Source organism: Pipistrellus hanaki (assembly GCF_964339955.1).
Source record: "Pipistrellus hanaki genome assembly, chromosome: 17".
NCBI lineage: Eukaryota > Metazoa > Chordata > Mammalia > Chiroptera > Vespertilionidae > Pipistrellus > Pipistrellus hanaki.
The window spans coordinates 22484359-22503480 of NC_140519.1; the positions used below are offsets into that span (position 1 = coordinate 22484359).

General features: G+C 42.4%; 1 protein-coding gene across 2 annotated transcripts in view; it reads left to right on the forward strand.

Annotated features, from left to right (window-relative positions):
- CA8 (carbonic anhydrase 8) overlaps positions 1 to 19122 on the forward strand; it is an 80493-nt gene that overhangs the window by 33625 nt on the left and 27746 nt on the right. For both annotated transcript variants that reach the window (XR_014793258.1, XM_084865095.1), the window contains exons 4-6: positions 9009 to 9104; positions 16299 to 16361; positions 19028 to 19076. Coding sequence is in view for 1 of the 2 variants with exons in the window: in XM_084865095.1 (XP_084721221.1) it covers positions 9009 to 9104; positions 16299 to 16361; positions 19028 to 19076 (208 nt within the window). In the remaining variant the exon portion in view is untranslated. The remainder of the gene's footprint in view (positions 1 to 9008; positions 9105 to 16298; positions 16362 to 19027; positions 19077 to 19122) is intronic.

The window sequence follows — 19122 nt, forward strand, 5'->3', positions numbered from 1 at the left end:
TGCAGCGCTTTGTCACTATTATATCTGTCTACACCTTGAATGTCCTTCTCTGACTAATAGCTGCATAATATATTGACAATGACATCTCCAAGTGCGGGAGCACCTGAAAATAATGCACACTAAATCTCACTGTATCTGCAGACGAATGGCTGCCTCATGTAATTACGAGTGGGCCTGGAGAGAGGGTGTTTTCACTGCTGTTGTTGTTATTTAACGCTCCTGTTGTGTTACTCAAACATTTCACCAGTTTCCTTTTAAAATTTTTTCAATGCCGAACACCGTCTTTCTCTCAACTCCTAGTATCATAAGCGTGGTTGAGACATTAACTCTTCCCTCTTCCTTTTTCTAAGTTGATAGCTCTTTCCGAGTGCTCTGAGAAGGATATTTTAGGAGTGATAGACCATGGGTGAGGTGAAATACGGGCTTCTAAAACTCTAAATCTAGCTGGATTTTCCCACAACTCCTCGCAGTTGCGTTTCCTTGGGACTGAGGAAAACAATGAAGCAAAGTCGGGACCCAGACCCTGGGCTCGGCTCTTGCTGAGCCCCTTCCTCTGCGAATCTCCACTGTGTAGAGGCCCAGCTCAGAGCAAAGCTCTTGACGACAATAGTTTGGCAGAGAAATGTTTTATAGGGTCACTTACATCTGTGTTCCTAAGCATGGAGTATTTCTGACAGAAACATTGATAGCAGTCTGTGTGAATTTTCAGGTTTTACCCATTAAAGGATTAAGGAATTCTAAAAGTGCATTTTGATTCAACTCAAGCACACTGTTTCTCCTCATTAAAAAGAAATCACCTAATTTAGAAACAGCCCAAATGCCCATCAGCATGTGAGTGGGGAAAAAAGCTGTGGTACATCTACACAATGGAATACTGCCCTGCTGTAAAAAAGAAAGAACTCTTAACCATTTGCAACAGCATGGAGGGACCTGGAGAGTATTATGCTAAGCGAAATAAAAAAGTCAGAGAAAGATAAATATCTCATGATCTCACTCATATATGGAATCTAATGAACAAAAAATCTGATGAACAAAATAGATCCAGAGACTTAGAAGCACGAGGGAAGGCAGGGGAGGGTGTGTGGGTGGGAAGAGATCCACTAAAGAACTTGTATGCATAGATGCATAACTCATGGACACAGTCAATAGAGTGGCGAAGGCCTGGGGTGGGGAGTGGGGGCAGGCTAGAAGAGGTCAATGGGAGATGAAGAGGACAGGTGTAATACTTTCAACAATAAAGATTTAAAGAAAGAAAGAAAAAAAGAAATCACCTAGTACTCACTTCTGCTCCCGTGTGATGTTTGTTTGCTCATCCTGCCCACCTGGCCCCACTCATTTCATCCAGAGGCCTTTACATTCTACCTCTGTCCCTTGTATGGCAACTGTCTTCTCAATCATCTAAACAAGTAGATCCCAAATCTCCTATGTTCCTCATTTTCCCTTTGTTTCTTTGTAGCTATTGTAGCGTTGACACTGTGGACCACCGTTTCCTCTAGAAAGTCTTCCTCTTGTGTCCCCTCAGAACCTGGGGATGTTCAGGGTTTCCTCCTGCATGTTGGATATTCTTTTCCTCACGTCAGCATCTCCCAGAGCTTCAATCTGGCCCCTCTGTCAGTCTCCTTCGCGCCTCGCTCCAAGGGTGGCCTGAGGCTCTCTGCAGATATCTGGGACCATCTGCATTCTGTGCTGCCAGCCCCTTCTTCTCAAGGCAGTTCTGGTTCTGTTCTGCCTCTCTTCCTTCTGGGAGACCAGCTGGACTGTTCTGATGTAACTTTCAGCTCATCTAAAACTGAGCTCATCTTAACTTTCGGTAAGCGGTTTAGGGTAGAAACCTTGGCTATCCCTTTTCCTTCACATCCGTTGGTTCAGGTTGTATTTCTGTCTCCTGTCCAACACCTTCATCTTCTGTCTGTCTGTCAAATGCCTGTCAAGGCCTAGGAGGAGAGGCAGAATTTGAACAACATTTCAAGTGAGTGGAACATAAACCAAATGGGGGCCAAGAGATACACTTGACTTGAGGACTTTGGGGATAGTTAGAGAAATCTAGGAGTTCTAGAGAAATTTAAGCCAGACATGGGTAAAACAAGGAAATTAGACATGTTTGAGCAGAGGAAATGTGGTGAAACGTGCATGAAAGAGAGTTTAGTTGGGCTTTGTAAACAATGAGGGGCCTGGAAAGGCCTTGGTGAGTTGGAGATAAAGGGGAAGGGGCTCTAGGCCTCTAGCCTGGGAGGTAGCGGCCTCCATAGGGGACTGAGAAGGTGCCTTTTTATTTTTTTAAGGACACTGATGGCAGTTCTAGCCATCCTCAGCTTCAGGTGGCACAGAAAGGAAAGGTCCACTGAGCACTTGAAGACAGGAGGCTTCACAGAACTTGTGTGAGTGCACGGGGCTGGGGAAGGAAATTTGTGAGTCATAATTGCCTTTGCAGTTTTTACGGCTTCTCCCATTGCTCATGATTTATCCTTCGGTACTTGAATGCTGTGGCATTATTTATGTTAATAATAAACCTCATTTATCTTGCAGATAGCTTTCTGTTAGGCTGCCACGAAATCTTCAAACTTATTTTTCTCAGTGACAAAGAAATGATTATAAGGCTATGACTTGTCACAGTTTCATAACTTCGGACAAATTTATCGCTGCGAGTTAAGTACATTAAGATGAACATTTCACAGGTACTAATGGCGTGGCAGGGTAATCGATGGCAGGCAGCTTGGATTTGCGAGCCCTGTGGGAAAAGCTCAGTCAAAGATTTCCTCTAAACACATAAAAGAATGTTTTAGGGTTGTCATCCCGTGGTCAGGTATTTTAATGGGAAGGCATGGTGGTCATGATGCTGGCAGAGGAATAATGTACCTTTTTGCCTTTTTATTTCTTTGTGAAACGTACGTTATTAGCACCCATGATGTCACATCCATCCACAGCCATTGAGACCTCTGTGGTTGGGAGTGGCAGGTGCGGGGGAGAAGAGAAGGGAGGAGAGACTCAGTTTTCACTGTCAGAGAAAACCTCCTTTCCCTACTCTGACAGACCTGGGTTGGGAGGAGCTAAAGCCTTTTGTCTTTTGAGAGAGAATCAGTGAAGGGAGCATGGAGAACCGTCCATTGTTTCAGTTGAGGAAGAAATCTTGTTCATTCCCTCCCTCCTTACTCCCTCCCCCCGCCCCCCCCCCCCCCCCCCCCCCGCCAATTACTATTCTTGGTCCCACAGTTGGAGTTTGGGTTCAAACTGCAAGAGGCAGCCCCTGTGCCACCTGCTGTGCTGTGTGTTGACGAGGTTCCAGAAGGTCTCAGTGAGGCTGAGGCCTGCCTGGGGTCGTCTCCAGGCCAATGGACCCTGAAGGAGCGAAGTGACTGAGTAAGAGGGGGGCCATTGGTGTCCAGGCAGCAGAGGTAGTAATGGCGCTGTTTAACCCTTACACTCCTTAGAAATGCTAAGGGGCCTTTATATATTTGGTCCTGCCTACAAGTTGGTAAGTTGCTCTCCATTCTCACAGTGTACGAGCCTGCTTTGATGCCTTTGCTGGCTGCATATAACTAATGCTAATGACAACAAGATGTGATAAGAATATAGGGACAGAGACCTAGCCAGTTCGGCTCAGTGGATAGAGGAGTATCGGCCTGTGGAATGAAAGGTCCCAGATTTGATTCTGGTCAAGGGCACATGTCCAGGTTGCAGGCTTGATCCCCATTGTGCGTTGTGCAGGAGGCAGCCGATCAGTGATTCTCTCTTATCATTGATGTTTCTCTCCCTCTTCCTTCTTCTCTGAAATCAATAAAAATATATTAAAAAATTAAAGAGTATAGGAACAGAGAGAGTAGCAGGGGAGGTCAGAGAAAGGTGTGGAGAAGCCAAGCTTATAAGATACAACACTCCTTCTGCTAGACTGATGCTCAGGTAAGTTAGTGCCTTGTGGGGTGGAACTGGAACAGGAATCGGATTCGCAGCCCAGAGGTCTTTTGCTAGAGCTTGTTGTCTCTGAGACATGATCGGTGGAGTTGCAGAGTGTGGCGTGTCTCTGCCTCTGTGTCCTGTATGCTGCTGTGGACCAGACTTGCCCCAGAACCCATCTCATTGCAGTTCATCTGCCAGCTCACCTGGCCTGATTATAGCATCTGCTTGCACCTCTGCTAAGCCTCCCTTAGACTCAGTGGGCCACTTCTTCATTTTCTAAGCCACATTCGTAGTGTCATATGCCTTTCCATTCAAAACCATCCTATATATTAAAAGCCCAGTGACCGAATGGCAGAATGACTGGTTGGCCAGTCGCTATGTCACACACTGACCACTGGGGGGCAGACGCTCAATGCAGGAGCTACCCCCTGGTGGTCAGAGAGCTACCACAGTGGGAGCATCACTCGGCTGACGGGGATGAGTGGCTACTCCTTCCAGCTCCTCCTCCTCTCTCCCTGCTGCCTCCTCCGGATGCTCACAGGCTGTGTAGTGCCACAGCTGGGTTTGCAGAGCTGACCTCGGAGGCTGGGAGGTAGGTTCATGGCTACTATAGGACCGAGACCCACTCTGCCCGCCTCTCAGTGCTATTGTCCCTGGGCCCGTCCCTGACCAGGTTCTCTGGAGAGGCGAGTGCTCTGGCTCCATAGAAGATGCTGGGCCAGGGGGAAGCTGCTCAGAGGGCAGGTCCACAGCCACTCTGCTGACCTGGATGAGCAACGCTTCCCACAGGGGGCTGATGCCCGCAGGCCACGCTCCCACCAGTGCACAAATCCCGTGCACTGGGCCTCTAGTATGTCTATGTTTTTAAATAAATTATATTTGTGTACTAAAATGTATTTTCTTTCTCTCTATCATTCATCTCTCTATATATATATCTACCTATCTATCAAATCTACTTTTTGAAGCATAGGAAACTTAAATACAAAAGGCATTGGATAAAATTAACATCAGTAAAGTTCTAATATGTTCCTTCTGATCATCCGTGGGTCGCTGTGTTGCCATTTCCCTTCCCCACAAGAACCGTGTTTACTGTTAGGAGAATAAATTCCAAATATCCTAATTTTATTTGTTAGAGCCATGTCTTTATTCCTGTTGCTACTAGTCTTGTTCAGATTAAAATATTCACTTAATCTTTATACTTACTAAAATTTGTTTGCACAACCTGTATTAGTCAGGGTTCTCCAGAGAAACGGATGTATATCTAAACAGGTCTACGTCTACGTCCACGTCTACATCTATCTATGTCTATGTCTGTGTATATCTATCTACCTATCTATCTATCCATCTATCTATATCTGTTTATTGAGAGATGACGAATTAAGGTTTATATTAAGGAACTGGCTCACGTGATTGTGGAAACTGGCAAATCTGAGAACTTCAGGGCAGGCCATCGACTGGAAGCTGAGGTGGGATTTTTATGTTATCACCTGCGGGTAGAATTGCTTCTCCTTTGTGGGGCGTCAACCACATTGTGGAAGGTAATCTGCTTTACTCAAAGCTTCCTGATTTAAAGGTTACCTCTAAAAGAATACCGTCATAGCAACATCTAGAGTCTGACGGATGTTTGACCAAACAGGTGGGCACTGTAGATTAGCCACGTTGGCACATAAAATGAACCATGTCATGATTTTTCAGCTGGAACTTTTGTAATCCTAGCTGACCTCCAGACTCCCAGCTCTCACACTTCCAGTTCACTCCCTAACTGTCAGAAGGACCTTTGAAGGAAAGACATTGGTATAGGGAGTTTGGATCTGCACAGCATAAGTAATAATAATATTCACTGCAATATTATTTTAGTGATTTCCAAAACACAGTCATGATAAGATTTAAGGCTCTGTGCAATCTGAACCCCTCTAGCTTTCCAGCCTCATCTTTCCTGTTGCTGTCAGCCTTATGCACCCTTTAGTTACCCAGAAGCTACTCTTAGTTGTTCAAAAGCTCTGACAATTTTTTTTGTAACTACATGGCTATGCTTTATGGAACAGAGCAACACTAATTTAAGGCAAAATACAAGATGATAGGAATAAAGAAGGGATTGTGGGAGAGCAGAACAACCCAAGGTTTTGAGATCTGAAAAGCTTTCACTAAAGTGAGGAAAGGGTGAGATGGATGGTGTTTGGGCTGAATTGCGCTCCGCCCCCCCCCCCCCCATTGTTATGCCCAGACTTCGTGATCCCCCAAGGACCACCAGGGAGCCAAGTCTGATGCAATAAACAAAAGAGCCTTCACCATGCTAGCATGGGCCCTTCCCACCAACGCCGGCAGCATGGCGGAAGAGAGCGAATTTCTCCCAGTCCAGGGGTTTTGAGGGCTAGGGATAACTCCGCCCTACGGGGCAGAGTTGGGAGCTCATCCTCGCCCCGCCCTGCCCTCTCACCATGATCTTGGACTCCAGCCCCCAGAACTGTGAGAACACAAATATTGGTTGTTTGCACCACCCAATCTGTGGTACTTTGTCGTGGTAGCCCTAGCAGACAGGCGCAGTGAGGAAGAGCGTGGGGAGCACAGGGTGAGCTAACGCCGACAGACAATCAGTTGTAGAGTGTTATGTTTGTGGATTGTGCAGCTGAGTTACTACTACATATAATTAAATACATACTAGGTTACAGCTCGTTTTCAGAATGTGTCAGACATTTGCTTGGTAATTGAATTAACCATCTGTACTGCCAACATGACTGATAACTGTTGATGTAGACATTGATCACCCGGCTCAGGTAGTATTTGTCAGATTTCTCCACTGTAAAGTTACTCTTCTGTATTATACTCTTTAAAAAAAAAAATCCTTATCCAATATTATGTTTTTATTGATTTTGAGAGAGACAAAGGAGGTAGGGGGAAGGGGAAGGGGAAGAGAGAGAGAGAGAGAGAGAGAGAGAGAGAGAGAGAGAGAGAGAGAGAGAGAGAGAGAGAGAGAGAAACATTGACTGGTTGCCTTCTATATGCACCCCATCTGGGGATTAAACCCGCAACCTTTTGGTGTATTGGACAAGCCACCTAGCCAGGGCTTTACTACACTCTTGGAAATGAAGTCACCATGTGCAGCACACACTTATGGAGTGGGACCCTCACAGTTTTAAACACAAAAAAATGTACACCATACTTTGTAGAGTTGGTGTGAGTGATGATGTTGCTGGATTGTGAAGGGTTTCAAAAAAGAAGAAGAAAAAAAAAGAGACTGTGCTTTTTTGGTTTATTTGTTTTGGATCAGAAAGAAACACCCCATAACGTGGCTGTGCGAAGTAAGAAAAATGTTGATTTGAACTTTGTAATTCGTCGAATAAAATTAGATTTCAACCTTGGGCTTTCTTTGTTGATTTAACTAAGGCAGTCAGTTCTTATCTACACCTCTGTGCACTTATCTGTACCACTGGGACTGCTATGCTATTGTTGCAGCCAGAGAAGGAAAGATTAAAATTGGTTGGTCTTTCATTATTAACTGAAAGGTTATAAAACATTGTTTTCTTAAAGGCAGTGCCTTGACAGTTAAATTTATTGGGCAGTCATAATCCTCTTGGATTTTTCAGAGCCTGACCTACCCTTGTCCTGGGTACAGTCTTTTCCTACACTACCATTTCTATTACATACGCAGAAGAGGCCATTACCTCCCTCTAGTGGTCAGCTTTATAATTTCAGAATCTTGGACAAATTTAGCAGGAAAAAAACCCCACCAAATTTGTGGCAATCCTCATGATAATGTTCCGTAATATTTTAATATGGATGCTAAAATGACATGGAGATTGAATTGTAGCTATGTCTTTTTGGATTAGAACTAATTTTTAAACGAGGCAGTGTTTTAAGGTGATAAGTAATTATGATTAAAGGCTAGTGTGACGAAGATAGTATTCTAGGCAGAGGCTTACCTAGGTACTATTATATTAAGAACCTCAGTGGCCATTTAATTTTAGCCAGGGAATTGAATTTGGCTTCTTGCAAGTGTTTTATCAGGGCTGTAGGAACAAGTGCATATTCTAGATAAACTTGAAAGCTACAGAGCTTTATGAGACCTGGAGTGAGGGAGTCCTCTTGAGCTTTGTTTGTCATTCCTTCAGAGATTAACTTTATCTCCAGTGCTGGAAATGGCCTTCTGTTAGAGCTCCACATCAGCATTTTTTATTTTATCATGGCTTTAAACAAATGCAGTATTTTTATTTTATTTTTTATAGGATCCTATCTCTGGATATGCTTAGGGTGGAGAATCTTTTTTCCTGCCAAGGGCCATTTGGATATTTATAACATTATTCACGGACCATACAAAATTATCAACTTAAAAATTAGCTTGCTACATTTTGTCAGACGTGTAATTAAATCACCCCTAATGCCTTGGCAGGGCCAGACCAAATTATTTCATGGGCCTTATGTGGCCCTTGGGCCAGACGTTCCCCACCCCTGGCTTAGAAGGTTGAAATAATTTACCAGAATTTGAGACAGGCTTTGCCTTATTCTTTTTAAAAAAATATTTTATTGATTTTTTACAGAGAGGAAGAGAGAGGGATAGAGAATTAGAAACACCTATGAGAGAGAATCATCGATCAGCTGCCTCTTGCACACCCCCCACCGGGGATGTGCCCATAACCAAGGTACATGCCCTTGACCGGAATCGAACCTGGGACCTTTCAGTCCACAGGCCGACGCTCTATCCACTGAGCCAAACTGGTTTCGGCAGCTTTATTCTTGATGGAAATACTGCAGGTACTCATCCTTTGAGTGAGTCCTAGTGTTTGTTCCATCGAGATCCAGAGAGTATGACATCTAAAGAAGGGCAACTAAACCAATGGGACATTTGCCAGTCTCCTTCGACGTGGTCCTGATTAGGACTGAAGCACTACTGGAGAGGCAGCCAGCCACTAAGCATTGCTCCTGGCTCAGAAAGAAGAAGGAAGAAATTCCTGCAGGGGAATTACTGTGTTAAAGCAGTAATCCGTTTGTGTCTCTTGGTGATACTCTGTTACTTATGACACCATATACAAATAGTTTCAGAAAGCTGACCTGTCTGTGTTCTTCTCTATGTGGGTACATGAAGTAACAAGGTCACCTGTCTGTTGTTGCTCACCCAGCTGCATCTGATCCACTGGAACTCCACCCTGTTTGGCAGTATTGATGAGGCTGTGGGGAAGCCACATGGAATCGCCATCATTGCTTTGTTTGTTCAGGTAAGTGGTCTCCTATGATTGTTGAATTGTTCAAATGCTTGTTTCCAATTCATTTTGCAAGATATATATATATATATATATATATATATATATATATATATATATATTTACAAAATGATCACCATGATATGTCTCTAATAACCATCTGTCACCACACAAATGTTTACAATAAAATTAACTATATCCCCATGCTGTATCTTGCACCCTTCTTATTTATTTTATAGCTGGAAGAGTGTACCTCTTAATCTCCTTCACCTATTTTGCCCACACCTACACCCCACCCCCCACCCCCTGACAATCATCAGTTTGTTCTCTGTTTCTGTTTTATTTGTTTGTTTTAGATTCCACATATAAGTGAAACCATACTGTATTTGTCTTTCTCTGTTTGACATATTTTATTCAGCATAATACCCTCTACGTCTATCCATGTTCTTGCCAATGGCAAGATTTCATTCTTTTTAAAAAAGATATATATTTTTTATTAATTTCAGAGATATAGGGAGAGAGAGAGAGAGATAGAAACATCAACGATGAAAAAAAAAAGATTGATCAGCTGCCTCCTGCATGCCCCACACTGGGGATCCAGCCCGCAACCTGGGCTTGTACCCTCACTGGGAATTGAACTGCAACCTTTTGGTTCATAGACTGACACTCAACCACTGAGCTATGCCAGCTGGGCAAGATTTAATTCTTTTTTATGGCTGAGTAATATCCCGTGTGTGTGTGTTTAATATATAAGACATCTTCTTTATCCATTCATCTATCAATAGCCACTTAGTTTGCTTCCACATTTTGGCTATTGTAAAGAAAGTTGCTATAAAATTAGGGTGCATATCTTTCCTAATTAATGTTTTCATTTTTTGGATATATACCCAGAAGTGGAATTGCTAGATCATATAATAGTTCTATTTTTAACATTTTGAGGAACTTCCATGCTGTTTCTATATTGGTTGCACTAATTTACAGTCTCACCAAGTGTTCCTTTTTGTCCACATTCTTGCCAACACTTGTTATGTATTATCTTTTAGATAATAGCCATTCTGGCAGGTGTGAGGTAATATCTCATTGTGGTTTTGATCTGATGATTAGTGATGTTGAGCATCTTTTCATTTACCTATTGGCTATGGGTCTGCCATCTTTGGAAAAATGCCTATTTAGATCATCTTCCCCTTTTTTTGATCAGATTGGTTTTTTATATTGAGTTGTATATGTTCTTTACATTTTTTACACACTTAACACCTTACTGGATATATTTGCAAACGTCTTCTCCTATTCAGTAGATTGACTTTTAGTTTTGTTGATGGTTTCCTTCACTGTGCAAAAAGGTTTTAGTTGGATATAGTCCCATTTGTTTATTTTTGCTTTTGTTGCCCTCCTCTAAGGCGACAGATACACACACACAACACACACACACACACACACACACACACACAAAACAGTGCTAAGACTAATGTCAAAGAGTCTATTGACCATGTTTCTTCTAGGAGTTTTATGGTTTCATGTCTTTTAAGTCTTTAATTCATTTTGGATTTATTTTTGTATATACCATGTTTCTCCGAAAATAAGACACCCTCCGAAAATAAGACATCCTCCGAAAATAAAAGCTAGCACATGGAAAGATAAGACATCCCCTGAAAATAAGACCTAGCGCAACTTTGGGAGAAAAAATTAATATAAGACACTGTCTTATTTTCGGGGAAACAGGGTAGTATAATAAAGTGGTTCAGTCTCATTCTTCTGCATGTAGCTGTCCAATTTTCCCAACACTGTCTATTGAAGGGACTGTCTTTTTTCCATTGTATATTCTTGCCTTCTTTGTTGTAGATTAATTGACCATATATGTGGATTTATTTTTGAGCTCGCTACACTGTCCCTTTAGTCTATGTGTCTGTTTTGGTATGAGTATCATACTTTTTTGATTACTATAGCTTTGTAGTATACTTTGAAATTAGGAAGCATGATATCTCTTAGCTTTGTTATCCTTTCTCAATATTGCTATCGCTATTGGGGGTCTTTTGTAGATTTTTTTGTTTGTGGGAGGAGATGAGCTCAGGGTTTTTCTATACTGCCATCTTGAATTGGAGCCCAGAATATTTGCTGGTCTCCCTTAAATTTTAATCGTGGTGACATTAAACACATATACAGAGAACACTGACAATTTAAAAGTAGGAAACTTGGTCTTTGTGGGTCATGAGAGAGCAGCCATATTCATTAGTAGAAACTGGTTCATTTACTTGTTAGATATTTTCTTCAGAGTGCCATTGAGGGACTTTGGAGAAATGACTTAGAAAATGAGTTCTGAAAGCAGAATTCCTTTTATTAATGAAAAAGAATTTGAAAATATTTTTGGAGTCTGGCTTATTGCAAAATCTAAGAAAAATCAATAATGTAATTCTGTAGTGGATTTCTTTTGTTCTTTGCTATTAATAATTTTCACTCAAAGATAATTTGAAGTGCCGTATAGAAAACATGGACAAAATAAGACTGGCAAAGACCTTGATAGATACAGTCAATATAAAGTTTGGATTTGATCTCTGTAGCGGACAAAGGATATTATATAAATTTAGTGAAATGTACAAAAGCAGAACCATATGCTTTCAAAGGTAAAAATTTAATTGCAGATGAATGATGGAAGGAGGGGCAGGGGCAGTAGGCAAAGTGGGATGTGGCAGTGGGGACATGTGTAATTGTGTCAAAAATAAAAATACAAAAATAAAGTTATAAAAACAAAACAAAAAATACATCCTCCAAATGAATCTAATTCCTAAGATGAATCTTTTTAACATTGTCTTATTATAAACGTGATGTGAAAAAAGACTTGGGAGGTGAAGCAAACTCTGAACATTTTAGGCTTCTTCCTCCTTTATCTTACAGAAGAGAAATAAAGGGCCAGAGAGGTCAAGTTATTTGTTTATAATCACATAGCGATTTAATGTCACCAGTCAGCACCAAAAATCATTCTTCCACTCTGTTATTTCAGTGTCTCATTCTTTAAAAAATAAAAATAGGAATGCAAGTGACCAAATGGTCATATATGGAAGGGACAATTAGAGCATTGGGTGGAAAGCAAAGACTTTTGAAACCAGCGTGAGTATTTCCAGGAACAAGATCAATGTTGGAGGCCAGGGGAAGTGTGAGAGCATGCACACTTGTCCTACCTTTCCATATGTATACATAGATTGTTTGCTCTGAAGAAAAATTCTGGTTATCGCTGTGACAGTGCCTTTTAGGAGTGTGAGGGTTCAGGGTTCTGGTTCTGGAGGAGGCCACACACAAATGAAAGAGACTAGACAAGAAAATATAAATTTGGGAATTGGGGGCCAGGTGGGAGCCCAGCTCAAAAGGAAGGACTCCTCTTTGCTCTGGCCTTGCTATCTCTTTTATTCCGGTTTTGGGATACACCCATAGCCCTTAGGCAGGCAATTCCAATAATAGCCTATCAGCAAGGATTTACATAAAGCTAAAAGGTGGAAGTTGCTTCAGCTACCATTGTCTTAACTAAACAGTGGGTGCAGAGCTCTGACCTTTCAGAGCTTCAAGGTTCACCGGCCTTGTCAACACCTCTCTGCTAGTGGAAGACAATAGGCGGCTTCCAACACAGGAGAAAGTAAAATTACACAAACTTGAAAGCAAAATTTCACGAAAGAGAAGATTGATGAGGAATGTCAGTTGGAGCTGAGAGGAGAGGAACTGTAGCTCACCCAGGGTGTCACACTTGGGTGAGAAAATGGGGAGAGGGGGACTCAGGGCAGTGAGTATAAATGTCCCTTTCAAGGAGCTTGACTCAAGAAAAGAAAGACAAAAGGGAGAATAACAGGGGGATGCACAGTGAAAGCCTGTTTGTTTCCTTTTTGAGATCTGAGATTTGCCTGTGTTTTTATTCTGAGCAAAATGAGGTAATTATGGTGTAAGGTTTAAATATAGTACCAGCAAGAAAGGGGATAATGGACACAGGAAAGTCCTGGAGGGGGCAGGAGGGCAGGGGGTGGAGAGCCTATGGCATATGTGTTTGGAATAACCTTGGGTAACCACCCTTTATTCAAAATAGAGGCCCAGGAGGAAGAGGTGGGTAGAAAGGGGATGAATTTGGAGGTGGAAAAGGAAGGAAATTAGGGAAGTTCATGCCTGATGACCTTTATTATCTCTAAGAAAGGAAAGCAAAATTATTTATAGAGCAAAGGAAATGTGGGTTTGGAGTTGGGTTTTGGAATAGCCCAGAAGAAGAATGATAATATGAACTTGACCGTTGGTGTGGGAGACCCACATGAGCCTGGTTATCTCAGATTGTACAGATTGTTCTCCATCCAGGTAGATTAGCAGAGGATTCTAGCAAATTGTTCCACTAACCCATTGCCTAGCAGATGAGTCAGGACAAAAGAATTAGATAATGGAGAGTGTTTGCAGAGATGCCATTCTGTGTAGGCAGGGAGGGAAGGAGACAAAGCCAAGAGTCTCCTGAGAGTCGGGTCCTTGTGCTCCATTCATGGGAAGAGAGGCAGGAGGGGAGAGCCGGACAGGTGAGTTTTCAGAGTGAAAATAAATCCAGGGTGTGTTCCCGGGATGGTTTGCAGAGGTAGGATGGGGCTGAGGGTAAAGAGACATGCCAGGAGGGGACGGGCCACTAACATGGATGAGGAAGGCCTCCAGAGTGATGGCAGGGGGTGATGACTGCGAGGGAGTGACTAGTGTGTCAGTAAATGACAAGAAGAACATGATAGCAGCAATGGTGGATGGTCCACTCAGATGGCCTTATGCATGTGGGTCTGAGTACCATCTGACGGTAACAGCAGGGCACTGACCACAGCTTTCAGTCTTATGGGAGGGAGCCTGCACAGTGTCCACTCTACGCCTGAGAGAGCTGTGACCTTGTGTGGACCAGTGGGCGTCCACATAGATCAGGAGGTGGTAGAAGAGCTTGTCAAAGATGTATAGTTATCCTGACTCAGAGGGCATAGTGGAAAATGAGGGGAGCTGGAAAAATACAATATAAGGCAACGAAGAGCTGGAATTCTAGGAAAGGTACGTGGCCAGAGGGCTTGCATTTGGGGTGGTGGTGAAAGATGGCAAAGGTGAGAGGTCAGAAGTGAATTGGTCTCACAGCTCCTGGTGGATTCCTGTAGGATTTTAGGGGCTGGGGGCGTGCAGAGTGTCATCGATACTTGCTTTTTGGTGCTTGTAACCTCAGTAGACAAAACTTTGGCAGAGAAGGAAAGGGAAGAGATGGAATAGTAGCTCCAGTTTGGCTAGATACAAAGCTTTGCCCACAAAATGAAGAACCTTTATAGACAGAAGGAACCAGTAATAGTTATTGAGCGCTGTTATATGTAATACTGACTGTCTGGCTTTCTGAGTAAGAACAACACGGGTGGTATTAATTGACTTACATTGCACTATGCCCTGTTCTAAGGTATCTGTTTGATTTAGTCTTATCTTCAACCCCATCGCTTTTGTCCTCCACACTGTATAGGTGAGGCAAAGAGGTTAAGCAAACTTGCTCAAGGCTGGAAAGTGAGTCAGAACCAGAACCCAGGCATCCAGCCCACATGACCTTGCTTTATGTGGCCCTACACCATTCACGTGAGGACTCTTCGTAGTTATGTGACAGAGGTGCAGGAAATGAAAACAGACCCCCAACTCTAGGCAGACATCCAAATGCTGCATCACGGTTAAACCAATAAAACAAAGCAGAGCCCAGGTCGGCTTTTGCACTCAGGACCACAGTTGCCTTAGGTATTTCTTCCCTCAGAGAATTTATTTTCTGTTTTTAGAGCCTACCTCAGGCAGGGCAAATACTTGGAAAATAAAGTCTTGATTATTGTTAACTGATTGGCATGTCTTAGATTGTGCAGATTTCTTCTCTCTTTCCTCCATGATGCCTTTCCACTAGCATGTTTCACAACTGGGTCACATAGACAGAAACAGAGACTACAGATAGGGCACATGTGTCAAACACAAGGCCCGCGGGCCAAATCCAGCCCGCCAGGCCTTGCAATGTGGCCCGCACCGCGCTGTCATCACTGCACTCCGCTGTCAGTTTATGACATTGTCAGTTTATGACTGTTCAGTAAACCATTCGGCCTGCGATTTAGGCTGGATTTTAGATTTTGGCCCCTTCTCGGATTGAGTTCGACACCCCTAAGATAGGGTGATAGCTATTCTGGCGCCTTCAAGGCCATTCCCTAAAAACTTATGTGGAAGGAAAAAGGCGAACAATAGCAATGATTATCTGAGGTTATCAATCCTCTCCCCTGTCACTGTGCTCCATTATCCTGGTTGAAAAGTGGAAATCAGATTGCACTTATCATTTTTATTTTTAAAATATATTTTATTGATTTTTTACAGAGAGGAAGGGAGAGGGATAGAGAGCTAGAAACAATGATGAGAGAGAAACAACCAGTTGCCTCCTGCACCCCCCCCACTGGGGATGTGCCCGCAACCAATGTACATGCTCTTGACCAGAATCGAACCTGGGACCTTTCAGTCCGCAGAATAATGCTCTATCCACTGAGCCAAACCAGATTTGACTCACTTATCATTTTTAAATGTAAAGTCAAGAATGCTTAATGTAACATTAAAAAAAAGTCTCAAATTCCTTGGAGCATTGTATACAAGCAAAATATGTCATGATATATAATATTTTAAAACAGAAAGTCGTAAACAGCATATTATTATTTGAGAATACAAAGGTGATTCTAGAAATTATGTGCAGTTGTCATCAAGAAATGTCCTGATAGTGGTGACTTTAGCCTATCAAAGCACATGCCCACTTTTCTTAGTTAATGACTAAGCATTGATGAAATCTTTATAATAATGGTCTAGACATGTCAGATGTAAAAATGGGAGGGTTTGGACATGTGGTGAGTAATTTTGATTCAGAAGCATCCTTGAGACTATTGTATTGCTGTGTTAGATGATTTGACATATTTGTAGCCTTGTACACAGCATGATGAATTTAGATGGGTTCTTGGAAACATCCAAGAACATATCTAATATTTGATTGTGCTATAGCTTGTGTTACAGCGTCAATGACCTTCAGTGAATGCTGACCTGACTATTGATGAAAACTCCATTGATTTATTCCCCAAGAAGGAAATTCAGGTGGACTTGATCCTCGCTTCTATAATTAGTTATTTTGAGCAAAAGCTGAGTATTTAATAGGCTTGTGGTTAATGGCATTTGCTCTGTATATTTCAGATAGGAAAAGAGCATGTGGGCCTAAAGGCTGTGACCGAAATCCTCCAGGATATTCAGTATAAGGTAAGTCCCTGTTTTAAAGGAAATCAAACTCCTGGTTGTCTAAGAGGTCGGTCCCCAAAGGCCACGCTCAGGCTGGAGGACTCAGTAAAAGGACTCACCGAAAAGCTGTTATTCTCATGGCTGTGGTCTAATGCAGCGGAAGGAAACAGATGAAAACCCGGTGCAGTGAAAGGCTCATGGGCATAAGACAGGAGAAAGCAGGCACAGTTTTCGGGTGGAGTGGCATGGGGACACTCCATTCTCCCAGCAGTGATGTGGCCTAACACGTGTGAGGTATTTGCCAGCCAGAGAACCTTACTTGACCTTGGTGTCTAGGGTCTGCATGCCTGCGTGACTGACCTCAGACACTCTGACCCGAGCCCTTCCATCCTGTCCCTCTGCTGAACTAGACATTTCTCACAAATCACATGATTAGGACCAACTTATCTGGTCAAACTGGTACAACATGGGCCAAGGCCTCTGGCACACCCAACACTCTCTAAGGCAGAATAGTCCAGGGGCTCAGAGATGGTCAGCCAAGAGCCAGCCAAGGGTCGTTTTTTTTTTGTTTTTTTTTCTTTTTTACAGATATTTCTTTAAAAAATATTTTTTGAAAAAAAAAAGTGTTGTTGTTTTACTTTCCCATTACAGTTGACATTTAATATTATATTAACAAGGGCCAGGCTTGAAGACAGGCCATTTTTTTGAAATGTGAAGATTTGAGCAACCCAGGCCTGCTGGGTGAGCACTTTCCGCCCATTGGTTATAGGAAAGTTGTGTAAACAAAACGAATAAAAACTATGGCAACATTACCACACAGTACTTCTGTACCCCCACCCCCCCCCACACACACACAAAGAAAAAAAAAAAGAAAAATAAAGACAAGTACACATAAGCAATAGGATAATGCATTTCACAGAAGGTGATGAAGATTGGTTTGACCCTGCAGTGACTCAGCCTAGCATTGCTGGGAAGCAAGTTCTATTATAAACATACCTTTATGCTTCCATTAAGTCAATAGAATCTCAGTGACCTTGGAGGCGACCCAAAGCCAATTCTGAAACCCATCTGGGAATGAAGTCTGATTAGCTCTACGCTAGCACAAGCCCATTGCATCTTGAGCCAGACAAGAGCCTCTAACAGAGAGAGATCTGAGCACCTCAGAAGGAATTCAGGTACCAAGGGAAAGCACTGCGCAGTCAAAGAAGCTGGTGAAAAACAGTGTGAGGACACATTTTTGACTGACATTTGCCTGATAGAAATTAGGTGGAGAAATTTTCCTTTAATTCTTCAGCTAATATGACAAATGTCAGGAGGATGGTGGGAGGCAAGTAAGCTGGATTCTTTTTTTTAAAGTAAATATATTTTTATTGATTTTTAGAGAGAGGAAGGAAGAGGGATAGAGAGATAGAAACATCAGTGAGAGAGAAACATCAATCGGCTGCCTCTTGCACATCCCACAATGGGGATTGAGCCCACAACCTGGGCATGTGCCCTGACTGGGAATCGAACCAGTAACCTCTTGGTTCACCAGCTGATGCTCAATCACTGAGCCATACCGGTTGGGCAAGCTGGATTCTTTAATGAGTCAAAGAGTCTCTAAAAGTAAGGAAGAGATGTAGAGGTTAGGCATTAACTTTCTCTGTTATGTCTCATTCACAGAGTAACCTTATAAGAGATATCCAATTGCCATGACATGTCTCTGTCTCAAAAGACTGAGCAATTTAAATAGCACTATTTATAATAATGGTTATTAATATGATTATTGAATAAGGGCACAAATATTTTCTTTTTCCCCCTAAATATATTTTTATTGATTTCAGAGAGTAAGGGAGAGGGAAAAGGAGAGGGAGAAGGAGAGGGAGAAGGAGAGGGAGAAGGAGAGGAAGAGGGGGAAAGAGAAGAGAGAGAGAGAGGGTGGGGGGGGAGAGAGAGAGAGAGAGAGAGAGAGAGAGAGAGAGAGAGAGAGAGAGAAATATCACTGATGAGAGAGAATCATTGATTGGTTACCTCCTGCACGTCCCTCCCTGGAGATTGAGCCTGCAACCTGGGCATATGCCTTGACCAGGAATCGAACCTTGAACTCTTGGTTCTTAGGTTGACATTCAACCACTGAGCCACTCCGGACACAAATATTTTATTTGAAAATGAAATTTAGCTTTGATAAAATTGGTTTGAAAGAGAATGTTTTCATGTGAGTGTCAGATTCCCTCTCGGGAGGAGATATTTGAGAGCTGAAATACCAAATCCAAATGGGACAAAATAAGCATTTGGGAGGCAGGTTGTGATGCCAAGATCAAGTACCAGGAGGAAAGTCAAGTCAAAATAATTACCTGAGCCAGAGTTCAGGCATTTTACTCCGAGGCCCAAGTATGCATGTTCTAGGAGCAGGAAAAGTAGGTGACAAAGGACAGACACTAAATAGACAATTGTACATTTCACACCAGGAATTACAGGGAAAACTGGACTGTGGTAGAAAAGAAAATGGCATAGACTCAGAGCAGAGTGTCTTGTTGGACCCAGCCACTATTGTTCCATTGAGAAGATAGAATGAGACAAATCTATGCGGTCCAATGATGTCATTTAGAAAAGATGTCAACTGGGATTCTTCAGTGCTAATAACTCTTTTATTGTAACATTAAGAAATTTTATGTTAACCGGAGATAATTTTTATTTTTATTTTTTAGGGGAAGTCCAAAATAATACCCTGCTTTAATCCTAACACTTTATTACCAGGTAAGTATACATGGATAGATTGTATAAAGGTGAATTTTAACTATGG